At 37.4% G+C, this 20,070-nt stretch overlaps 1 protein-coding gene across 4 annotated transcripts in view; it reads left to right on the forward strand.

The window, feature by feature from the left end:
- The window catches only part of iqsec1b (IQ motif and Sec7 domain ArfGEF 1b), a 333,817-nt gene that overhangs the window by 78,978 nt on the left and 234,769 nt on the right, over window positions 1-20,070 (forward strand). For 3 of the 4 annotated variants that reach the window (XM_022682469.2, XM_049471805.1, XM_049471804.1), the window contains exon 3: window positions 9,823-9,930. The exons of the other annotated variant lie outside the window; for it this stretch is intronic. In XM_022682469.2, the coding sequence (XP_022538190.2) occupies window positions 9,823-9,930 (108 nt within the window). The remainder of the gene's footprint in view (window positions 1-9,822; window positions 9,931-20,070) is intronic. 4 annotated transcript variants of the gene reach the window in all.

The following is a 20,070-nucleotide window of genomic DNA, read 5'->3' on the forward strand; positions in this document are numbered from 1 at the left end:
TCCACACACACACACACACATCCCACTGTACAGAGCGGCTCAATAAAGTGTAGAATTCATTAAACAGAGTGTTGCACGTTTCACTACAGCTACACTACAGAGACTCACTGCTGCTGCACTACATGTTGGCCATTAGTTTAATAGAGTTTTAGTTCCGTTTCTGTTTTAATCTCATCCTTACATCTCTGAGCAGCGTAACTCTTATCACTAATCTTCATACAGACCTGAATCCTGTATAACTGTGTTACTGTTCTGTATATATTCTGTATAGCTGTGTTACTGTTCTGTATATATTCTGTATATATTGGCTGCCTGATTTGGATTAAGATTCTTCTTTAACCCGTCCGTATCCGTGAACAGAAATACAAGCGTGTATTATTTTTTAATATTATCACTCTTATTCTTGTGATGACATCACATCATTATGCTGAAATAGAAGACATCCTTTAGTTTGGAAGGTGCACTGGGTGATGTATGGGTTTAGGGGTGGGGCAGAAGGTATAGCTGATTGGGGTGGTATTATTGATTGACGGATTTGCATGTTGTGAGCATCATCATCAAACATCATCCTCCCCTATTAGGGTTAAAAAAAAAAAATGTTTTTAAAGGTTTGGAAATGTTTTTAAAAATAATAAAAACAGGACTGGAATGTTTAGTTGCTTAAAAAAAGGAACACATTTCAGCTATTAATGGAAAAAAATATGGTTTAGGGCTTTAGTGCCTCTTTAAATGTGTTTTATCGAGATTTTAAGTGATGGACCAACTCAAAGTAGCACACAATTTAAAAGTGAAACGAAAAGTGTACATGGTTTTTAAAATAAAAATCTAAAAGTGTGGCGTGCAAAAGTATTCAGCCCCCCATATCAATGCTTAGTAGATCCACCTTTTGCTTCAATTTCAGCTCTTTAGAGATTTTTCCTCCATTCTTCTTTATAAATCAGCTGAAGATCAGTCAGGTTGGATGGAGAGCGTTGGTCTGTGAACAGTTTTCACGTCTCTCCACAGAAGATCAGTGGGATTTAGATCAGTGTGTCTTTGCTATCGTAATGACGGGAAAAGTACAAAAGTCACGTACTAATTAAATAATTACTAATTAACCAACTAATTAATCATCTCTCTTATTCTTGTGATAGTGGTGTTGTGCTTAAGGTCACATCACAATGCTGAAATAGACGACCCCCTCTTTTTATTAGAAGAGCAGAAAACGCACAAATATGTTCCTCCTGTGATAATCCATCCCATAATACCTCTAATATTCTCTGTACACAGTTTAGAGCACTTGTGTATGTTTCAATTAATTTTTTTGAGATTTGACGCCATGTATTGATAACGTATCACAAGCTATATCAATATTTTAGCTGTGAAGGTAAAGTGTGAGCGTGCAAATGTGTGTATGAGGTAGCAAGAGCGAATGTGTACTTTCGAGAGTGAGCGAGTGCCAACAAGTGAGCGAGTGAGTCCAGGAGTAAAGCAGCATAAAGTTATCCAAAAGCAGTGTGTAAGACTGGTGGAGGAGGAGAACATGATGCCAAGATGCATGAAATTAAAACTGTGATTAAAAACCAACCAGGGTTATTCCACCAAATATTAGAATCATTTCTAAACTCTTAAAACTCTTTATGAATATGAACTTGTTTTTTCTTTGCATTATTTTAAGGTGTATGAAAGCTCTGCATCTTTTTTTTAGTTTGTTATTTTAGCCATTTCTCATTATTTTCTGCAAATAAATAAATAATAAATGCTCTATAATAAATGACTATAATATTTTTATTTTTATTTGGAATTTGAGAGATGTTGTCTGTAGTTTATAGAATAAAATAAACTGTTTTATTTTTACGTTTTACTCAAATATAAACCTATAAATAGTAAAATCAGAGAAACTGATTCAGAAACTGAAGTGGTCTCTGAGTTTAACACGAGGCTGGAGGAAATATGGAGGTCCTGGACGTGATCCAGTTCTGAGCCACAGGCGGCGGCCGTGTGATCAATAAGTGCGGCTGCAGCTGCAGAAAATAACAGGAGGGATTTCTCTTTTCTTTAACGTATTATAGTTATTATTTTGTGGGCACTTTTTCTTCCTGAGCTGTGGAGCACCGGTGCTGGAGAGCTCCCATAAATCAATGCCGGCTGATGGAGGCGGGAGACCCGGAGCTAATGAGAATTTACCAGCAGCTTTCAGGGGCTTTCACCCCTCTTGACCTGAGGGCTCGAACCGGCGTCCAGGGACAGACGGACGAGGGGGCGGGGCTTACATCAAAAGAAATCACCTGCGGCAGATTTATCGAAAAACAAAGCGCTTAAAGAATACGGCGAGAGACCGGCGGGATTACAGACCACACGTGAGCGAGACCTATCTGCCCTTTAATCACCATCACCATCACCGCCTTCAGTTCACCAGATCCTCAACCAGGCAGGGTTGCCAGATCCAACAAAAATATACAGCCCAAAATCAATCAGAAGCTGAAACTAGCCCAAAATATACAGCTCTGTAAAAAATGAAGAGAGCACTTCAGTTTCTGAATCAGTTTCTCTGATTTTGCTATTTATAGTGAGATAAAAAAATTGCTAAAATAACAAAAAAAAAAAGATGCAGAGCTTTCAGGCCTCAAATAATGCAAAGAAAAAAACAAGTTCATATTCATAAAGAGTATTTAAGAGTTTAGAAATAATCAATATTTGGTGGAATAACCCTGATAGTTTTTTAATCACAGTTTTTTTTTTCATGCATCTGGGCATCATGTTCTCCTCCTCCACCAGTCTTACACACTGCTTTTGGATAACTTTATGCTGCTTTACTCCTGGTGCAAAAATTCAAGCAGTTCAGTTTGGTGGTTTGATGGTTTGTGATCATCCATCTTCCTCTTGATTATATTCCAGAGGTTTTCAATTTGGTAAAATCAAAGAAACTCATCGTTTTTAAGTGCTCTCTTATTTGTTTTTTTTCCAGAGATGTAAATTGATTGATTGTATTGATCACGAGAAGGTTAGTATGGTTTAGTATGGTTTCTGATTGTGAGGCTTGGAGCTAGCTTTTAGCTCTTACCGTCAGTGTGTAGTCATACCCCAAACGCTTACTTCATCTTGAGTATGCATTTGATTTAATGAACTAAGTTACTAGTCAGTGTTCTAGGCTGTAAGAGCAAGTTACTATTGTTCTGTGTTGCCTGGTGTTGACCTGGTGCTACAATGTTTACTTTATTGTAACTATATAGGAACTGACGAGTTTGTGACTGTCATTATAAGGTATTATGCATGCTATATAATACGTTATGAATGTATTGATAACATGCTATGCGTACAAACTTCATAGAAATAAATTGTTACACTGTTTTTGTATAAAAGTTAACTATTTTCAAATGCTGCAGACAAAAAAGGCACGTTAAATTGATTGTTATATTGATTCTTCCTGCCTCTCTGCAGTAATGGTTAAATATGTGGTTCCTGATGGTTTTTGTTTGGTTTCTGAGGCTTGGGGCTAGCTTTTAGCTCTTACCGTCAGTGTGTAGTCATACCCCAAATGCTTACTTTACATTGAGTATGTATTTGAATTTTTATAAACTGGGTCACTGCTGCGCCTCAGTGTTGTAGGCTATAAGAGCAAGTTACCATATACAGCTCTTGAAAAACACGAGAAAGCACTTCAAGATGATGTGTTTCTTTGCTTTTATGAAATTGAAAACCCTTTGGAATATAATCAAGAGGAAGATGCATATTTTCCAAAGTTATCCAAAAGCAGTGTGTAAGACTGGTGGAGGAGAACATGATGCCAAGATGCATGAAATTAAAAACCAGGGTTATTCCACCAAATATTGATTATTTCTGAACTCTTAAAACTTTATGAATATGAACTTGTTTTCTTTGCATTATTTGAGGTCTGAAAGTTCTGCATCTTTTTTGTTATTTCAGTCATTTCTCATTTTCTGTAAATAAATGCTCTAAATGAGAATATTTTTATTTGTAATTTGGGAGAAATGTTGTCTGTAGTTTATAGAATAAAACAACAATGTTCATTTTACTCAAACATAAACCTATAAAAAGCAAAATCAGAGAAGTATCATAGAAAGAAATTGGTAGACATTGGTTTTTTATATGAAAAGCCTTTTCATATTGATCCTGAGACGCCTCCTCCAGCCCCTCCAGCCCCCTCATTGAGTTGAGTATATGGTTAGTATACGGTTTCTGATTGTGGAGCTTGGAGCTAGCTGTTAGCGCTAGCAGCGTTTTTGATTAATGGCTGGAGTTGCAGTTCTCATTTCTGGAGCTGCTACACTCAGTTTTAGCCTCAATTAGTCTTTGAAGCCGCTAAGCCGGGGTTGTGTTGAGCGCTCGCCAGGCCTTCAGAAATATTGTGAGCTGTTAGAGCGAGGCGGTGCGGCGGTTGTGGTTATGTAATTTTAGAACGTGCTCTGGGACGATAACATGAAGCTTATTGCAGCGCTCAGTAAGCCTTAACCCACAATGCAGCGGGGTTATCATGGGATGGCAGGACTGTGTGAAGAAAAAGAGGGGAAGTTTATTCATGTGAGGGTTAAATTTTTCTCAAAAAGATTCCATTTTACAGCAGATATGCAAGTTATGCATGTCACAATAATTACATTACTGATTTATAGTATACTATGTGAACGTACAGTTCCAAGAAAAAGAATGTTAACTGTGTTGTGTTCAATAAAACCATGCAAATATATAATATATTTGGTTTGGTTTTAGTTTAAGCAGTGTTTGTTTGTTGTTGTTTATTGTTGTGACGTAGATGAAGATCAGAACACATTTTTAATGACCAATTTATGCAGAAATCCAAGTATAATCATAAAAAAAGGGTTCACAGAGAGAAGGTACAGATCCCTCCCTCAGAAAAAGTCTACTGGCTAATATTTATAGAGCTTGCATCTCACTCTCTCTCTGTCTTGCCACGGAGAGAAGGTACAGATCCCTCCCTCAGAAGAAGTCTGCTGGCTAATATTGTATTTATAGAGCTTACATCTCACTCTCTCTCTGTCTTACCATGGAGAGAAGGTACAGATCCCTCCCTCAGAAGAAGTCTGCTGGCTAATACTGTATTTATAAAGCTTGTATCTCACACTATCACAGTCTTGCCACACAGAGAACATACAGATCCCTCCCTCAGAAGAAGTTTGCTGGCTAATATTGTATTTAAAGAGCTTACATCTCACTCTCTCTCAGTTTTGCTGCTGTAGAAAAGTTACAGATCCCTCCCTCAGAAGAAGTCTGCTGAATAATACTTACAGAGGCCCAAGCGGAAATACAAAAGCATGCAAAAAGTTTTTTATAAGTCTTTTAATTATATGTATGCATTTAATGTGAATGAGCCAGTGAATTAGTCAATTTTGTTTCTGACGACCAATGGACACTCAGGAAATTATTAAGGACACACCCATCACATCAAAAACTTGTCAGTCTCCACCAGAGAGAGGCATATATAGTTTCTTAAAGGTAGAACCTGGTTATTACTCTTTTCTTAAACTTTTGAATCATGATTTATAACCATTTTAATAGTGATATCACAAACTATTATATTAGCTGAGCTTAATAAAGGTGCTGTTGCCATGTGGGTCAGCCAGACCTAACGATGGCATTGCTTTAATCTGCTGGACCACTCTGAACCTCTTTTATTATACTCTTAAAAATGCAATGTATTGCTCTTTATTATATAGCGTGTTATTGGATTAAAATGTTAATATATTATTATTTTTTATAATTATTATTTTGTCATTGTTTTAAAATGGTCCTAAAATGACAAAGTTGTTATATTGTGTATTTTAGTTATTTCCCAGACAAAATGTTGTCTAAAAATGATGTTAATTATCGTGGCGGACCTAGTGCACGTTAGCGTAGCGCTATAGTTCTCAACTAGGGCATGAACTGCTGTCGTATAGAGCATTATAGATAATATAGAGCGTCACTTCAGGCTCACGGCTGCTGGAAATGGTTTCAAACTGCTGAAAACTAAATAATTTAAATCACAAAGTGCTTGACACTGAGCTTCTGAATAGAGAAATATTAGCATTCGGCGATGAATAATTCAGAGAGCAGAAGTGGGTTGGGAGAAGTGTGCTCAGGGATTTTTATCAATTAGCTTCTGCCATTGGTCTCACATTGGGAGAGGGTGATGAATTAGAGGGAGATCTGGAATATATATGAGTTCTGTGTTCTCGATTAGAGGAATTTTGTGCGGTAATTGAACGATGCAGGCAGAGATAGACCAGCGTAGACCTTCATCTGTTGATCTCTGACGTAAACGGCACATAATGCAGTAGAATATAAATTTACTAAAACGTTTAATTCTCTTTTGCAGCCAGAAATGAGTGTTTGTAACCTTTATATCTGAAGTAGTACAGGTTTTGTTTTTATACTTTTTTATATAATCCTATTTTTGGGTTCCACATTATAATCAGCGTCTTTAATAATTGTACTGTATTTTTTGGACTATAAAGCACACTAAAAATACTTTTATTTTCCCTAAAATCAACAATGCGCTTTTTAATCCGGTGCTCCTTATGTATGAATTCTATCAGTCAGGTATTAAGGAGCAGTAAAACCACGCTAAACTCTGAAGTACAGAGTTATACAGGAGGTTCAGTAAAGTTTCTCCAGCACCAAGGCTGGAACAGCATTAGCAATAGCCGCTAACTGCAGTGCTAAGCGCTAGCTCTTTCACTGTTCAAAGGGTGAGTATATCAGACTGTAGTCTGCGTATTTACTGTGTGTTCGTGTAGCGCTGTCGGGTGGAATTTACTGTTAGCTGCTAATGCTAATGCTGCTGCACCCAGCTTTAGTGTAAATCTGTAAATCTAAGCTTACTGTAAATAAATTGAAGTGATATTTTAAATAAACAGTTTTCAGGAGAGAAATCTGTGTAGATTAACATCCAGCACTCGTTTAACTTTAAAAGAAAATGTTTTTTTTTTTATATAATTACAGTTTTGTTTAATTAACTTTGCTTTACTTAAGTTAGTTACCCCACATAGCTCCTTATAATTATAAATAAATTATAATTATAAATCCGGTGCGCCTAATGTATAAAAATAAACCAGAAAATAGACATTTGTTGATGGTACCCCTTATAATCTGAAATACGGTATAATAAACATCTTAACTATAATTACACATTAACAATCCGTGTAATAGCAGTGTATCCATTGTAGTATACACTGTAGAAACATCAACAGAACCACCCTGGCTCCACCCCCATCCGTCAACCCCCACCCAAAGCCCCACCCACTAAATCAGTTAGCTGAATTATCCGTTATTTCGGTCTGCTGGTTGAGAAGCTCAGACAGTACACAGCAGAATTAGCCAGCAGACTTCTTCTGAGGGAGGGATCTGTACCTACCTATTTGTTAGGTCCTTCTAATCCCAGATAGCCAGGAGAAATTACAAATGTACACCGAGCAAAGCTTGGGCAATACACAGCTGGATTAGCCAGCAGACTTCATCTGAGGGAGGGATCTGTATCTACTGTCTGTGGCTAAGATTATGATCCCAAGTAGCAGGGTTAATATATATAAGGTTTAAATTAAACCACTGTCTCTGTATGTTTTCCGACAAGGTATACTTTTTATACTTTTATGCTCCTACTAATCTCAAATAGCTAGGAAAAAAATAAAAATGCACACCAAGCTAAAGTCTCAGGAGTGTCTTAGGAGGTTACGGTTCATTTCGATCGTATAAAAAAGCTCTTTTACTGCAGAGAGTTGAGAGAACAGATGCAGCAGTGATGAAACACTAAGATTTTACTGCTCTGCTTTAAACCCACTGTGGCGTCTCTGAATTTTTATCAGTGACTGATGGAGCATGAAGAAATCTAATCCTACAGACAATAACCTGAGCAGACACCTTCATTAAATTTCCTTCATATCGCTCAGGTATGATCATATCGAGATGTGAATGCAGATCTACTCTAAACTGATATTATCTGTGGCTGATGATGATATATACTACACTAGATAGGTCATTTTTGTTTGACTTCTTTTAATTTGATTTTAAAATGTAATTTTTTTGCCCTGTTTTTGCTCTGTACTCCTTCTAAATCAAGTTTCTCAGGGGGTTCTGGGTAATTTTCTCTCTTTTATGGTTTTTTTATCCTCTGTGATTTTATTCCCGTCCAGAACGATCATGTAGGTGTTTTTATCAGACATCCTCTGAGTAAATTACAGGCTTACTGAATTATCTACTGTTTTTCTCTGAACTCTGTGCTCCTCCGGTAATTTTAGTCCCGTCCGGACGCACATCTCTGAGTTTCGTCTCCTCGCCTTTAATAAAACAGCTATTTGTCCACTGCCGCGCACCGTAACTACTGTACACTTTGGGCGCGCCACGGTTTCCATGGAGATCCACGTCAAAAACACAACAGCGAGTGGAAATGAAGGAGCTACTGAACTCCGCGAAGATGTCATATGACCGAAAAAAAGCCTAAAGCCTAAAAACTCACTGGTGCTCCTGTTTTTTCAGTTGCAGTCCGGAGTTTTATCACTCTATAGTAGAAGTGTAAAATATTTTACATAGAAACTAATCCCATCTGGACAGGGCTTTTGAATAAGCAGTACTTTTGTAAAAAAAAAAAAAAAAAAAAAAAAAAAAAAAATATATATATATATATATATATATATATATATATATATATATATATATATATATATATATATATATATATATTTTTTTTTTTTTTTTTTTTTTTTTACCTATAGCAACTACTGTGACGATAAAAGGTAATACCTGTTGTTTTTAATCTTTTTTTTTTCTTTAAATAAAATAATAAAGTTAACCTTTTATTTTGATTATTCTTTTTAAAATTAAATAACCAGTCATCCGATATTTTTTAGTAACATATAAATAACGTACTGATGGGGCGGGACCAAAAAAATAAAAAAATCTACGAAAGCTGAAAAATTAAACAAAATCCACATGCACATATAATGATCAAATACAGCTCTGGGGGAAAAACAATAAGAGATCACTTCAGTTTCTGAATCAGTTTCTCTGATTTTGCTATTTATAAGTTTATATTTGAGTAAAATGAACATTGTTGTTTTATTCTATAAACTACAGACAACATTTCTCCCAAATTACAAATAAATATATTCTCATTTAGAGCATTTATTTAGCATTTAGAGCAAAGAAAACAAGTTCATATTCATAAAGTTTTAAGAGTTCAGAAATAATCAATATTTGGTGGAATAACCCTGGTTGGTTTTTAATCACAGTTTTCTTCATGCATCTTGGCATCATGTTCTCCTCCACCAGTCTTACACACTGCTTTTGGATAACTTTATGCTGCTTTACTCCTGGTGCAAAAATTCAAGCAGTTCAGTTTGGTGGTTTGATGGCTTGTGATCATCCATCTTCCTCTTGATTATATTCCAGAGGTTTTCAATTTGGTAAAATCAAAGAAATTCATCATTTTTAAATGCTTTCTTATTTTTATTCCACAGCTGTATATTTGATATATTTCTTATATTCCTATATATTAAATGCAAGTGTTTGAACATGGTGAACATGGTATAACTAATAAATAATATTTGAAATAATACTTGACATAATGACATTAGTTCATTAGTTCTCATAACTCAACGTCTTCATTCTTCATTCTTCTCTTTCCCACAATTATTCCGCGACTCCTCTTCGTACATCATCCGCATCTAACTCCCATTCTCCGATGCTGAATCCATCCTCCGTCTCTCAGTGATGCTAATAAACTCAAATCTGCTTACTCTGTGTATTTGAAGAGAAGCGCTGATGGAGAAAAGAAGGTGATGTAAGCTGAAAATCTTTCTCTCTCTCTCTTTTTTCATCCCTCTTTCGAAGACGGCACGCTTCTTTGCCTCCCGAAGTCACAGATAACCAAGCCAACTTTATCATCCCGCCCAGTCGGAGGAGTTACCCCTGTCGCAAATGGAAATCGGCCTCTTTTGGGTAAATGGAAAAGTTTGCTGTTCTGTTCGCTTCTGCTGTTAGCTGTTAGCTGGATGCTAATTCCACGCTATCGCTGCTGGTGCTGCTGGTGTTGTTGCTGGTACTGGTGTGGTTTGGGTTGAGTCCATTCATTTTTCCAAGTGTTTTTCTCAGGTTTGTGTGTCCAAGTCTCTACTTGGAGTCCTTAGTTTATATTACTTAGCTTTTGTTAAGATCTATTTTACATTTTCTCCCATTTTTCTCCCCAATTTAGCTAGACTAGCCCATTTTTTTTTTTTGTTCCGACTGTTCAGCTGCTAGTCAGCTTTATATCCCCTCAGACTCCGCCTCTTTTCGAACCTTTTTGCCGAGTAGCATCACAGCGCTAACACTCAGAGGAAAGCACAGCCACTCGGTTCTGATACAGCAGCTCACAGACGCAGCCTTTTGCTGATCCACATCACCCTAGGAGTTGCCAACTGTGCTCTCACAGGACTCCGGCAGCTGATGGCAAGCTGCATAATCAGGATTCAAACCAGAACTCTCCTGATCATAGTGTATAGCATCATTTTCACAAGCTTTTTCAATGTCACAACATTTATTTCTATACAGAATCACACTAATTTCCCCCTGATATCTTATTTATATTGATTATGATTCAGGAGATTTGTAGCACTTAGCAAAGTCTTCTCCAAGCACATCCCAAAAATTCTCAATGGGGTTCAGGTCTAAACTCAGGTTTGTGGTGGAGAATTAATCCATGTGTAAAGTTGATGGTGCATTGTGTGCGAGTGGTAAAGCTCTTACCTTCACTATTAACCAGTGTTCCAGTTCTCGCTGTATGTATACAGGGTTTTTTTTGTTTGTGCTTTTTGCGGAACTTTTCAGTATCCAGTGTTTGAGTTTTAGTGTGTGTTTTAGAAAGTGTGTGTGTGTGTGTGTGTGTGTGTGTGTATCTCTGAGTGAGTTTGCTGTAGAGATACTGAGCTGAATCTGCTGAAGTGTCGGGATGCACTGGGATGGGAAATGAGGAAAAGCACTGGATCCTCCAGCTGTGAACAAGCAGGACATGAGGCTCCAGCTGCCAGTGTGTGAAGGATAGATCTTAAAACTGTTTTACTGATGTTTTTTAGGATGTTCTGCATCGTAGATTATTACTAAATTCATCTAAACAATAAAGAAGAACATATGGAATTTATTTAGTAAATAACAAAGGGTTAAACAGACCAGAACATGTTTTATATTTTACATTACTCATATTATCTGCTGGATTTTCTCAGTCAGCTATATGAGGTAGAGTCTCCTGGAATTCAGGCTTTCAGTTAACAGCTGTGCTGAACTCATCAAGAGTTAATTACTTGAATTTCTTGTCTCTTAATGTAAAGTTTGAGAGCATCAGTTAAAGTAAAGTAGTGAAGAGGTAGAGTTACAGGTATACAGTGAATAGTGAATATTTGAGTAATGTTCTAATAATCCAGATTATGAGAAGAAACAACTACTCAACTAAATAAAGATAAAAAATACGATAAGTCAATCTGAAAGTACATTTTAAGAACTTTGAAAGCATTTTCAAGTACAGTCACTGCAAAGTAGACTGTCAAAACGTTATGATGATGAAACTGGCACTCATCAGGACCGCCTCAAAAAGGGAAGCGCAGGAGTTCCCTCTGTTGCACAGGATAAGTTGCAATAAAAAATATTACTAACATTCTATCAACAATTTAATCGGTGTGATGATAATATAAAAATAATGCTTAAATAATAACTATTATACTGTTTCCATAATAAGTGTAGTAAAAATATTTATTGTAATTTTAAGACCATTTTATGCTAATGATATAATGCTAAGATAATTGCATTATAAGGCAGTTACACTCTTTAAGAGACTAATATATATATATATATATATATTTAATTATTAAGAATATTCAGATTATTAAAAAAAAGATTAAATATTTTACCTGTTTTAAACAAAGTGAATGTATGTTTTATTCTATAAACTACAGACAACATTTCTCCCAAATATTCTCATTTAGAGCATTTATTTACAGAAAAGAGCTTTATTTAAAAATCCTGGTTGGTTTTAAATCACAGTTTTAACTCCACCAGTCTTACACACTGCTTTTGGATAACTTTATGCTGCTTTACTCCTGGTGCAGAAATTGTGTTCTCCAGCTAAAGCAGTAGCAGCAGTGGGGTTATGGTATTCCTATGGGAACAGAGATGAAATCAGTAGGAACACTGTATGAAGGTCAATTAATTTTATATGTTTAACCTCTGGATCTTATTCTGATCTCATATTTTATCCAGTGTTCCCGTCATCTCGCTCTGAACCCCCTCAGCACCGCTGTGTTCTGATTAAACTAGAGCTACTGAACCCGTTCAGAACTCAGAGCTGCAGTAAACAGTGTGTCACCAGCAATACGCCGCTATATTAATCAATACGTTTTTTTCAGCAGCGCTGCCTCTCTGTGCACTACTGCTCAGTCCAGCAGTTTCTGGGCAGAAACACCGAGAGAAACGTCAGCATTCTGCAGAATTAGCAACCAGGGCTAAAGAGCGTAGTGCTAAACAGATACACTGTGTGGACTGATGCTAATTTATTGTTTCTTTTAAAAGCAAGAGAATTAAAGAGATTTTATCCTGCTTTTGTTGGAGAAAATCATTCTACTAGATTTTGGAACATTTGAAGATCTGATTGCAAGTATTTAACATATATCTATCCTCAGATCAGATTGGATAATTTTTTTTTACCATATAAAACAGTATATAACATATATACAGCATATAACAGTCTCCAAATCATCCTAAAGCTTTCTGTTAGCCAAACAAAAATTACTGTTGTATTTATTTGTATAACTAATAATTGTGTAATTAATGCATTAATACATCTGCCGTTAGCCAGCAAGTTTTCCTGGTTGCTGTCCACTGTTGCTGTCCACTTTTGAAGCTCCGCAGTTGAAAACCTCGTTCATTTAGTACAAAACTGATAATCATATTATATTTATTTAGAGCATTTGCTAAGATATAATCCAGTTTGTAACTATACATACACTGAAGTTAGGGCTGGACATTAATCCAATAGCAGTATGTTAAATGTATATATTTGTATAATTAATACATTAATACATCTGCTGTTAAACAGCGAGTTGTCCTGATTACTGTTGCTGGCCACTTTTGAAGCTCCGAAGTTGAAAACCTCGTTCATTTAGTACAAAACTGATAATCACGTTATTTATATACTTAAAATATATGCTAAAATATAATCCAGTTTGTAACTATACATACACTGAAGTTAGGGCTGGACAGTAATCCAAAGGGCTGAACAATAATCCAATAGCAATATGTCAAATTTATATATTTGTATAATTAATACATTAATACATCTGCTGTTAGGCAGCGAGTTGTCCTGATTGCTGTCTACTGTTACTGGCCACTTTTGAAGCTCCGCAGTTGACTGACATGGTGATTCAACAACCTATTTCCTTTTTCCACAGTGAAATAGTGAATAAATACTCTATATTTGCCAGTGTTGAATGGATGTTTGTGGTGTAACTGAGCGCTCTGTTTTTGGGGAGGAGTCAACAAAGACAAAAACAAAGTTTTTTTTTTTTTTAATTCGTTAATTTTCACTTTGTGAAGCTCTTTGGGAAACACTCGCAGAACTGGCTCGTTACGTTCTTACGTCATTCGTTAGTTTGATCGTTATTCCCTAAGATTGATCGTTTTTTGGGAAACCCACCCCTGTTTTGTTATTTAGCAACAACTATAAAATAGGAAAATAATTAATAATAAATGTGAATTGTTACTATGTAATTACCATGTCATTACTTACTTGTTACTGATCTGTTTCCTTTACAATTTTCTGATTTATTTTTATTTAGTAGCATGTACAAAAGGGTCAATTAATTATTAATTAATGTGTAAATACAACTTACCTTAATATTATTACATTATTATTCAGTTGTTACAAAGCCATTATTGATTTATTAGTTAGTAACAAGTAGAAAATTAATATTTGATTTATGGTTTTGAGAAACATGACAAAGTGTTTTCTTGAGAAACAGGAATTTTTCAAAGCTTTGTCTCTCTTAACCATGTTTGTATGTTAGCATATTAGCATGTTAGCATGCTAGCGAAGCATGTCTCCTTAATTAGCTCAGCTATTAGACCTGTTTGTTTATTTTAATTAGCGTAACAGATGACAAGGCCACAACATGGGTTTCGCTAAGCGCTAGCGAGCGTTAGCGCTCCGCGCTGGCTAATATCGGCCGGCCGCAGGAGCCGGCGGCTCGACAGGCTTTAAACATGAGTAGAAACTGCGCTGAAGCCCTGCGGGAATTCCACTCAATCATCTGGACCAGGCTTTAGAGATGCTGCTGCTGCTCGCTCACCAGCAGAAAGGCTTTAGGAGACAGAAGAGAGGGATGAAGTGAATTATGAGGAAAAATGGGAAACCTGTCGAGAGAAGCTAACGGCTGCTGGACGAAGGATTGTTAGCCTAGCCGTGTGATTAGCACCATTAAAGGACCAGTATGGATTACAGATTACAGAAATTATTGCGATAAACTATATTTTTGTATTTTTAAGACTATTAATTGCCACTGACATAATGATAAGAGCATAAACTCACTATTTGGAAGAACTTACATTTCCCTTATCTGCTGAGTCGCCACGGACAGCAGGTACAGATCCCTCCCTCAGACGAAGTCTGCTGGCTAATTCTGCTGTGTACAACTTTACAACTGATGCTCTCAAACTTTAACATTAAGAGACAAGAAATTCAAGTAATTAACTCTTGATGAGTTCAGCACAGCTGTTAACTGAAAGCCTGAATTCCAGGAGACTCTACCTCATAAAGCTGAGATGTGCAAAACTGATCATTTAAGCAAGAGGTGCTACTTTTTGAAGAATGTAAAATATAAAACATATTGTTTTTTTTTTTTTACTAAATAATTCAATGTGTTTTTCCTCATAATACAAATAACTTTAAAATATGTTGCTGCATGTAGGTTTTGAGAGAACTTGTAAAAATGAAAATGTAATTTATTTTACGACTCATTTATAAGAGCATATAGTTTTGCAACAATAGCAAAATATAAAAGGTAGAAGCAGAACTTTGGATTAGTTTTTCCACAGACGGTGGAATAAATTATAACGTGGGATTTAATTGGCTTATTGGTTTCAGGAGGAGTTTATTTCCTCAAATCCCAGCAGATCTCCAGGATTGAAAGGTCATAGTGTGGATGCTGGTTTTAGCATTACGCTACAGGACGCACTCAATAACAATAACGCAGTGTGCAGATCAGATCCGTCAGCAGATTCTGTTATTCCATTACAGCGAGGGGGATTTAGAGCTGGAATATTGCTGCTCAATAAGGTTCAGACATTGTTTTGCAATTTAGCACCTCGAGCCCCAGACTTGTTAGGAAACGGATGTGTGGGAGGAAAAACTGCAAATCGATTGAGGGGAAAACGGTGTTTTGCTAACGCTAGGTTTACACTATCAGCACTGTTTCACATCACAATGTTTATTATAAACATTCATTTGGCATCAAAATTATGTTCTTGATAAATTCTGTATAAAATGTAGATCCATATTTTAACACAAAATACATTATTTAGAATTTACAGTAATTTTGAATTTGATTGCAGCATTGCATCTCAAAACAGAAGCCTGTGAATGAAAGTGTAAAAGCCTGTGTAAGCCTGTGGCTGGGCAGTAGAAGCCTGTGGCCGGTCATTAGTAGAAGCCTGTGGCCGGGCAGTAGTAGAAGCCTGTGGCTGGGCAGTAGAAGAAGCCTGTGGCTGGGCAGTAGAAGCCTGTGTAAGCCTGTGGCTGGGCAGTAGAAACCTGTGGCTGGGCAGAAGAAGCAGCCTGTGGCTGGGCAGTAGAAGCCTGTTTAAATGAACGGGTAGAAGCCTGTGGCTGGGCATTAGAAGCCTGTGTAAATGAACGTAGAAACCTGTGGCTGGGCAGAAGAAGCCTGTGGCCGGTCAGTAGTAGAAGCCTGTGGCCGGGCAGTAGTAGAAGCCTGTGGCTGGGCATAAGAAGCCTGTGGCCGGTCAGTAGTAGAAGCCTGTGGCCGGGCAGTAGTAGAAACCTGTGGCTGGGCAGAAGAAGCAGCCTGTGGCTGGGCAGTAGAAGCCTGTTTAAATGAACGGGTAGAAGCCTGTGGCTGGGCATTAGAAGCCTGTGTAAATGAACGTAGAAACCTGTGGCTGGGCAGAAGAAGCCTGTGGCCGGTCAGTAGTAGAAGCCTGTGGCCGGGCAGTAGTAGAAGCATGTGGCTGGGCAGAAGAAGCCTGTGTAAACCTGTGGCTGGGCAGTAGAAGCCTGTGCCTGGGCAGAAGAAACCTGTGTAAATGAAAGGGTAGAAGCCTGTGGCTGGGCAGGAAAAGAACCCTGTGGCTGGAAAGAAGAAGCATCCTGTGGCTGGGCAGTAAGAAGGCCTGATTTAGACTGATACGGGTCATATTTACTTATTGATGTAAAAGTTGGGTTTGTGCTGCTGTGTGTTCATGTGTGTGTAATAAGTGGGGGCGTACGCTCGGCCTGGCACAGCGCCCGTGTTACCGAGATAGCGATGAACGTCTGACTGTTGGCGTCTGTCTAGGTTGTATTCAGTCAGTGGAGCTCCTGTGTTTTCTGTTACCAAGATAAACAAGATAAAACTCCAGAAATGTACCTGAACACACCTCATTTCCAGAACACCACGCCCATCAGTGTAGATATATTCAGAAGATCTGCTGCTGTTTAAACCAGGCAGGAGGAAAAGAGGAGTGAAAATAGACTGTTGGTGACGGGGTGTAAGATAGTAATGAGCAATCTTAATAATAACCCAGAACAACCTCCCTCCACTTTACACACATGTTGAAGCCATGTCGTACAGAGAGAACACACTGTTCTATACCGTTAGTGTCCTTGATCAGACACTCCAGACAAACACACACTTTATACACACACTCTACACATACACACACACACACACACACACACACACACACACACTTACACGCTGACAGTGAGTTGATTTGTAATATCCAGTCCTTGGGGCCAAGTGTCTCAGTCAGCCCACCCCTCTCATTATCACACTTCTCCCAGCATGCACCAGGTCACACTGCACCAGCCACCCGAGCGTACACAGCTCTAACACAGCTAAATCACTTTTACACACAGAGATCCTGCAGATCAGCTGCTTTATCTTTTATCAGAGATGGAAATATATATATACCTTTCAACCAAGTACAAGTATGAGTATACCAATAGTGATACCCACTTAAAATCAAGCAATCAGAACTAAAATAAGGCTGCAGCTAATGACTATTTTATCATATTTTAATAGTAGATTAATTTTCCACTAATTTATTTTTCCGCCCAGACACAGGCTTCTATCCTTTACGTTCAGTATGATGATCTTTTTCTGAAATTATGTGTTTTATAGTTTATAGTTTATAGTTTTACGCCAGATGTAACGGATGCTCTGGGTGCTTTTGGGACCTCCTGGATGAGTTGTTCATGCCCTTTTAGAGTAATTTCGGTAGGCAGGTCACTCTTGCTTTTTTGTATTTGTTCAGGTTATATTTGGTTGTATTTAGGTTTGTTTGGTAATCTGAAAAATGTAATAATGACAAGAAAAAGCAAAAAGCAAAATAATCTGTAAAGGGCAATACAGAACTAGTTGAATATTTGAAGTCCATTGATGTAAATTAAAAACAGCAGCTTTTTGCAGCGTAGTGTTTTTTATATTTATATATATATATATATATATATATATACTTAGGTTCTTAGTAAACAACACAAGTAAAAATGTGTGTGTGTGTGTGTGTGTGTGTGTGTGTGAGAGAGCTGGTGGGTGGCCTGATGAGCAGCTGAGTTGGAAAGCTGCAGTAATTCATCACTGCACACACACACACACACACACACACACTCTCTCTCTCAGGCTGTCAGTGACTGCTCCAGTCCTAAAGGCAGGTAATTAACTCCCCTATACACTGATGGAGGAGGGACAGGACGTGTGACAGGACGTGTGTGTGTGTGTGTGTGAGATGTATCTGTTAAATAGAGGACAGTAGTGGTAGTAACACAAAATACTGAAAATTTGACGCTGCGCAGTGTTTTTAATGGGACGTGCAGTGAACGCAGCACATACTGTGCTCTTAGTGTGCAAACAGCATGGAGCAGCAGAAGCAGAATTTCTTCATAGCAGTATATTAGTCAGATAATATGCTACTAATATATTTATCTGTGCCTAATCAGCAGTAAAGCCCAATTAAAATGAAGTGTATTTGATAGCTGGGTCAGATCTAGACTGGATATATGTGTGTATATATATATATATATATATTACAGCAGATTATGGCAGAAGTTGGGATCAAACTTGTTGGCATAATTAACTGCGTTAAAAAGCATAATGCCCTACTGATTCCAAATTATCTGTGTGCGTTAACGCTATAATATATCATACATTAAAAGTAAAAAATCTATTAAAAATGATGAGTTTCTTTTATTTCATCAAATGTAAAACCTCTGGAATATAATCAAGAGGAAGATGGATGATCACAAACCATCAAACCACCAAACTGAACTGCTTGAATTTTTACACCAGGAGTAAAGCAGCATAAAGTTATCCAAAAGCAGTGTGTAAGACTGGTGGAGGAGAACATGATGCCAAGATGCATGAAAAAAAAAACTGTGATTAAAAACCACCAGGATTATTCCACCAAATATTGATTATTTCTGAACTCTTAAAACTTTATGAATATGAACTTGTTTTCTTTGCATTATTTGAGGTCTGAAAGCTCTGCATCTTTATTGTTATTTCAGTCATTTCTCATTTTCTGTAAATAAATGCTCTAAATGAGAATATTTTTATTTGTAATTTGGGAGAAATGTTGTCTGTAGTTTATAGAATAAAACAACAATGTTCATTTTACTCAAACATAAACCTATAAATATATATAAAATATATAAGCTGGGCTGTATTGTCCACTATCCGTGGAGACTACAAAGCCTCTGACTCTGGTTTCAGACCGTCTGCAAAAACATGCAATTTTCTGAAAGCTCTTTTCTCGAATCAGCCGAACATCAGCGCTGTTAGAGGCTGTTAAATAGGGCGCGGGGTGGGGAGGCGGGAGAAAAGCGAGACGTGGTTCTTTTTCATGTTTTAGCGTCGGCCACCTTTCAGACCCGGAGCACAGACGCTGTTTTTCTCCTGAACAATGAGGACTGCAAATGAAATGACTGTTCTGAACAGAGCCGACGTTCTGCTCATTTACACAGCGGCGTCTTCAGAGACCGAGCTCAGCTTTCTGAGAGGAGCTGAAATCACTAAACGAGCTAAAACCCTCATTATTAGCCTCTCTGCTGCAAATTACTGCATTTTACATTGTTTTAAAGGGGAAGTGTTGATGCAAAACTCACTTTTTTGTGTGCTTTTGTATTTCCATTTATGTCTAAAATGCCTTTATAAACACTATAAACACTAAAAACACAAAAAATCCATCCATCCATCTGTTTTATAAAAGAGTTTATCATCAGTAATCATTTGCTTCTGAGAGCTGTTTGGATGCTCCTCCCTTTTTGTGACATCACAATAACATCATAAAAACATGCCTAGAATCACCCCTGATTTGTCAACACCCACAATAGCTCCACCCTCTAGTGTAGTTAAAGAAAAAAACACCATTTCGATTATTTAGGTTGAGAACCTCAGTCAGTACACAGCAGGATTAGCCAGCAGACTTCTTCTGAGGGAGGGATCTGTACCTACTGTCTGTTGCAAGTCAGCAGATGAAAGAGATGTAAGAACTTCACCAAAAACAATTCATGCATCTGTTTTCTGAAAGAGTGAATCATTTGCTTCTATAAGCTGTTTGGATGCTCCTCCCTTATTGTGACCTCACAATAAGGAAACCTGCACAGAACTACTCTGGCTCCACCCCTCACCTGACAACCTCCACCAGAGCCCCACCCACTAATGTAGTTTAAAAAAAAAACACCATTTCGATAATTTATGTTGAGATCCTTGATCAGTACACAGCAGGATTATCCAGCAGACTTCTTCTGAGGGAGGGATCTATACCTACTTTCCATTGCAAGTCAGCAATCCATCCATCCGTCTGTTTTCTGAAAGAATTAATCACCTGAAAGAGTTTGTT

This window comes from Astyanax mexicanus, chromosome 24, assembly GCF_023375975.1.
Source record: "Astyanax mexicanus isolate ESR-SI-001 chromosome 24, AstMex3_surface, whole genome shotgun sequence".
NCBI lineage: Eukaryota > Metazoa > Chordata > Actinopteri > Characiformes > Acestrorhamphidae > Astyanax > Astyanax mexicanus.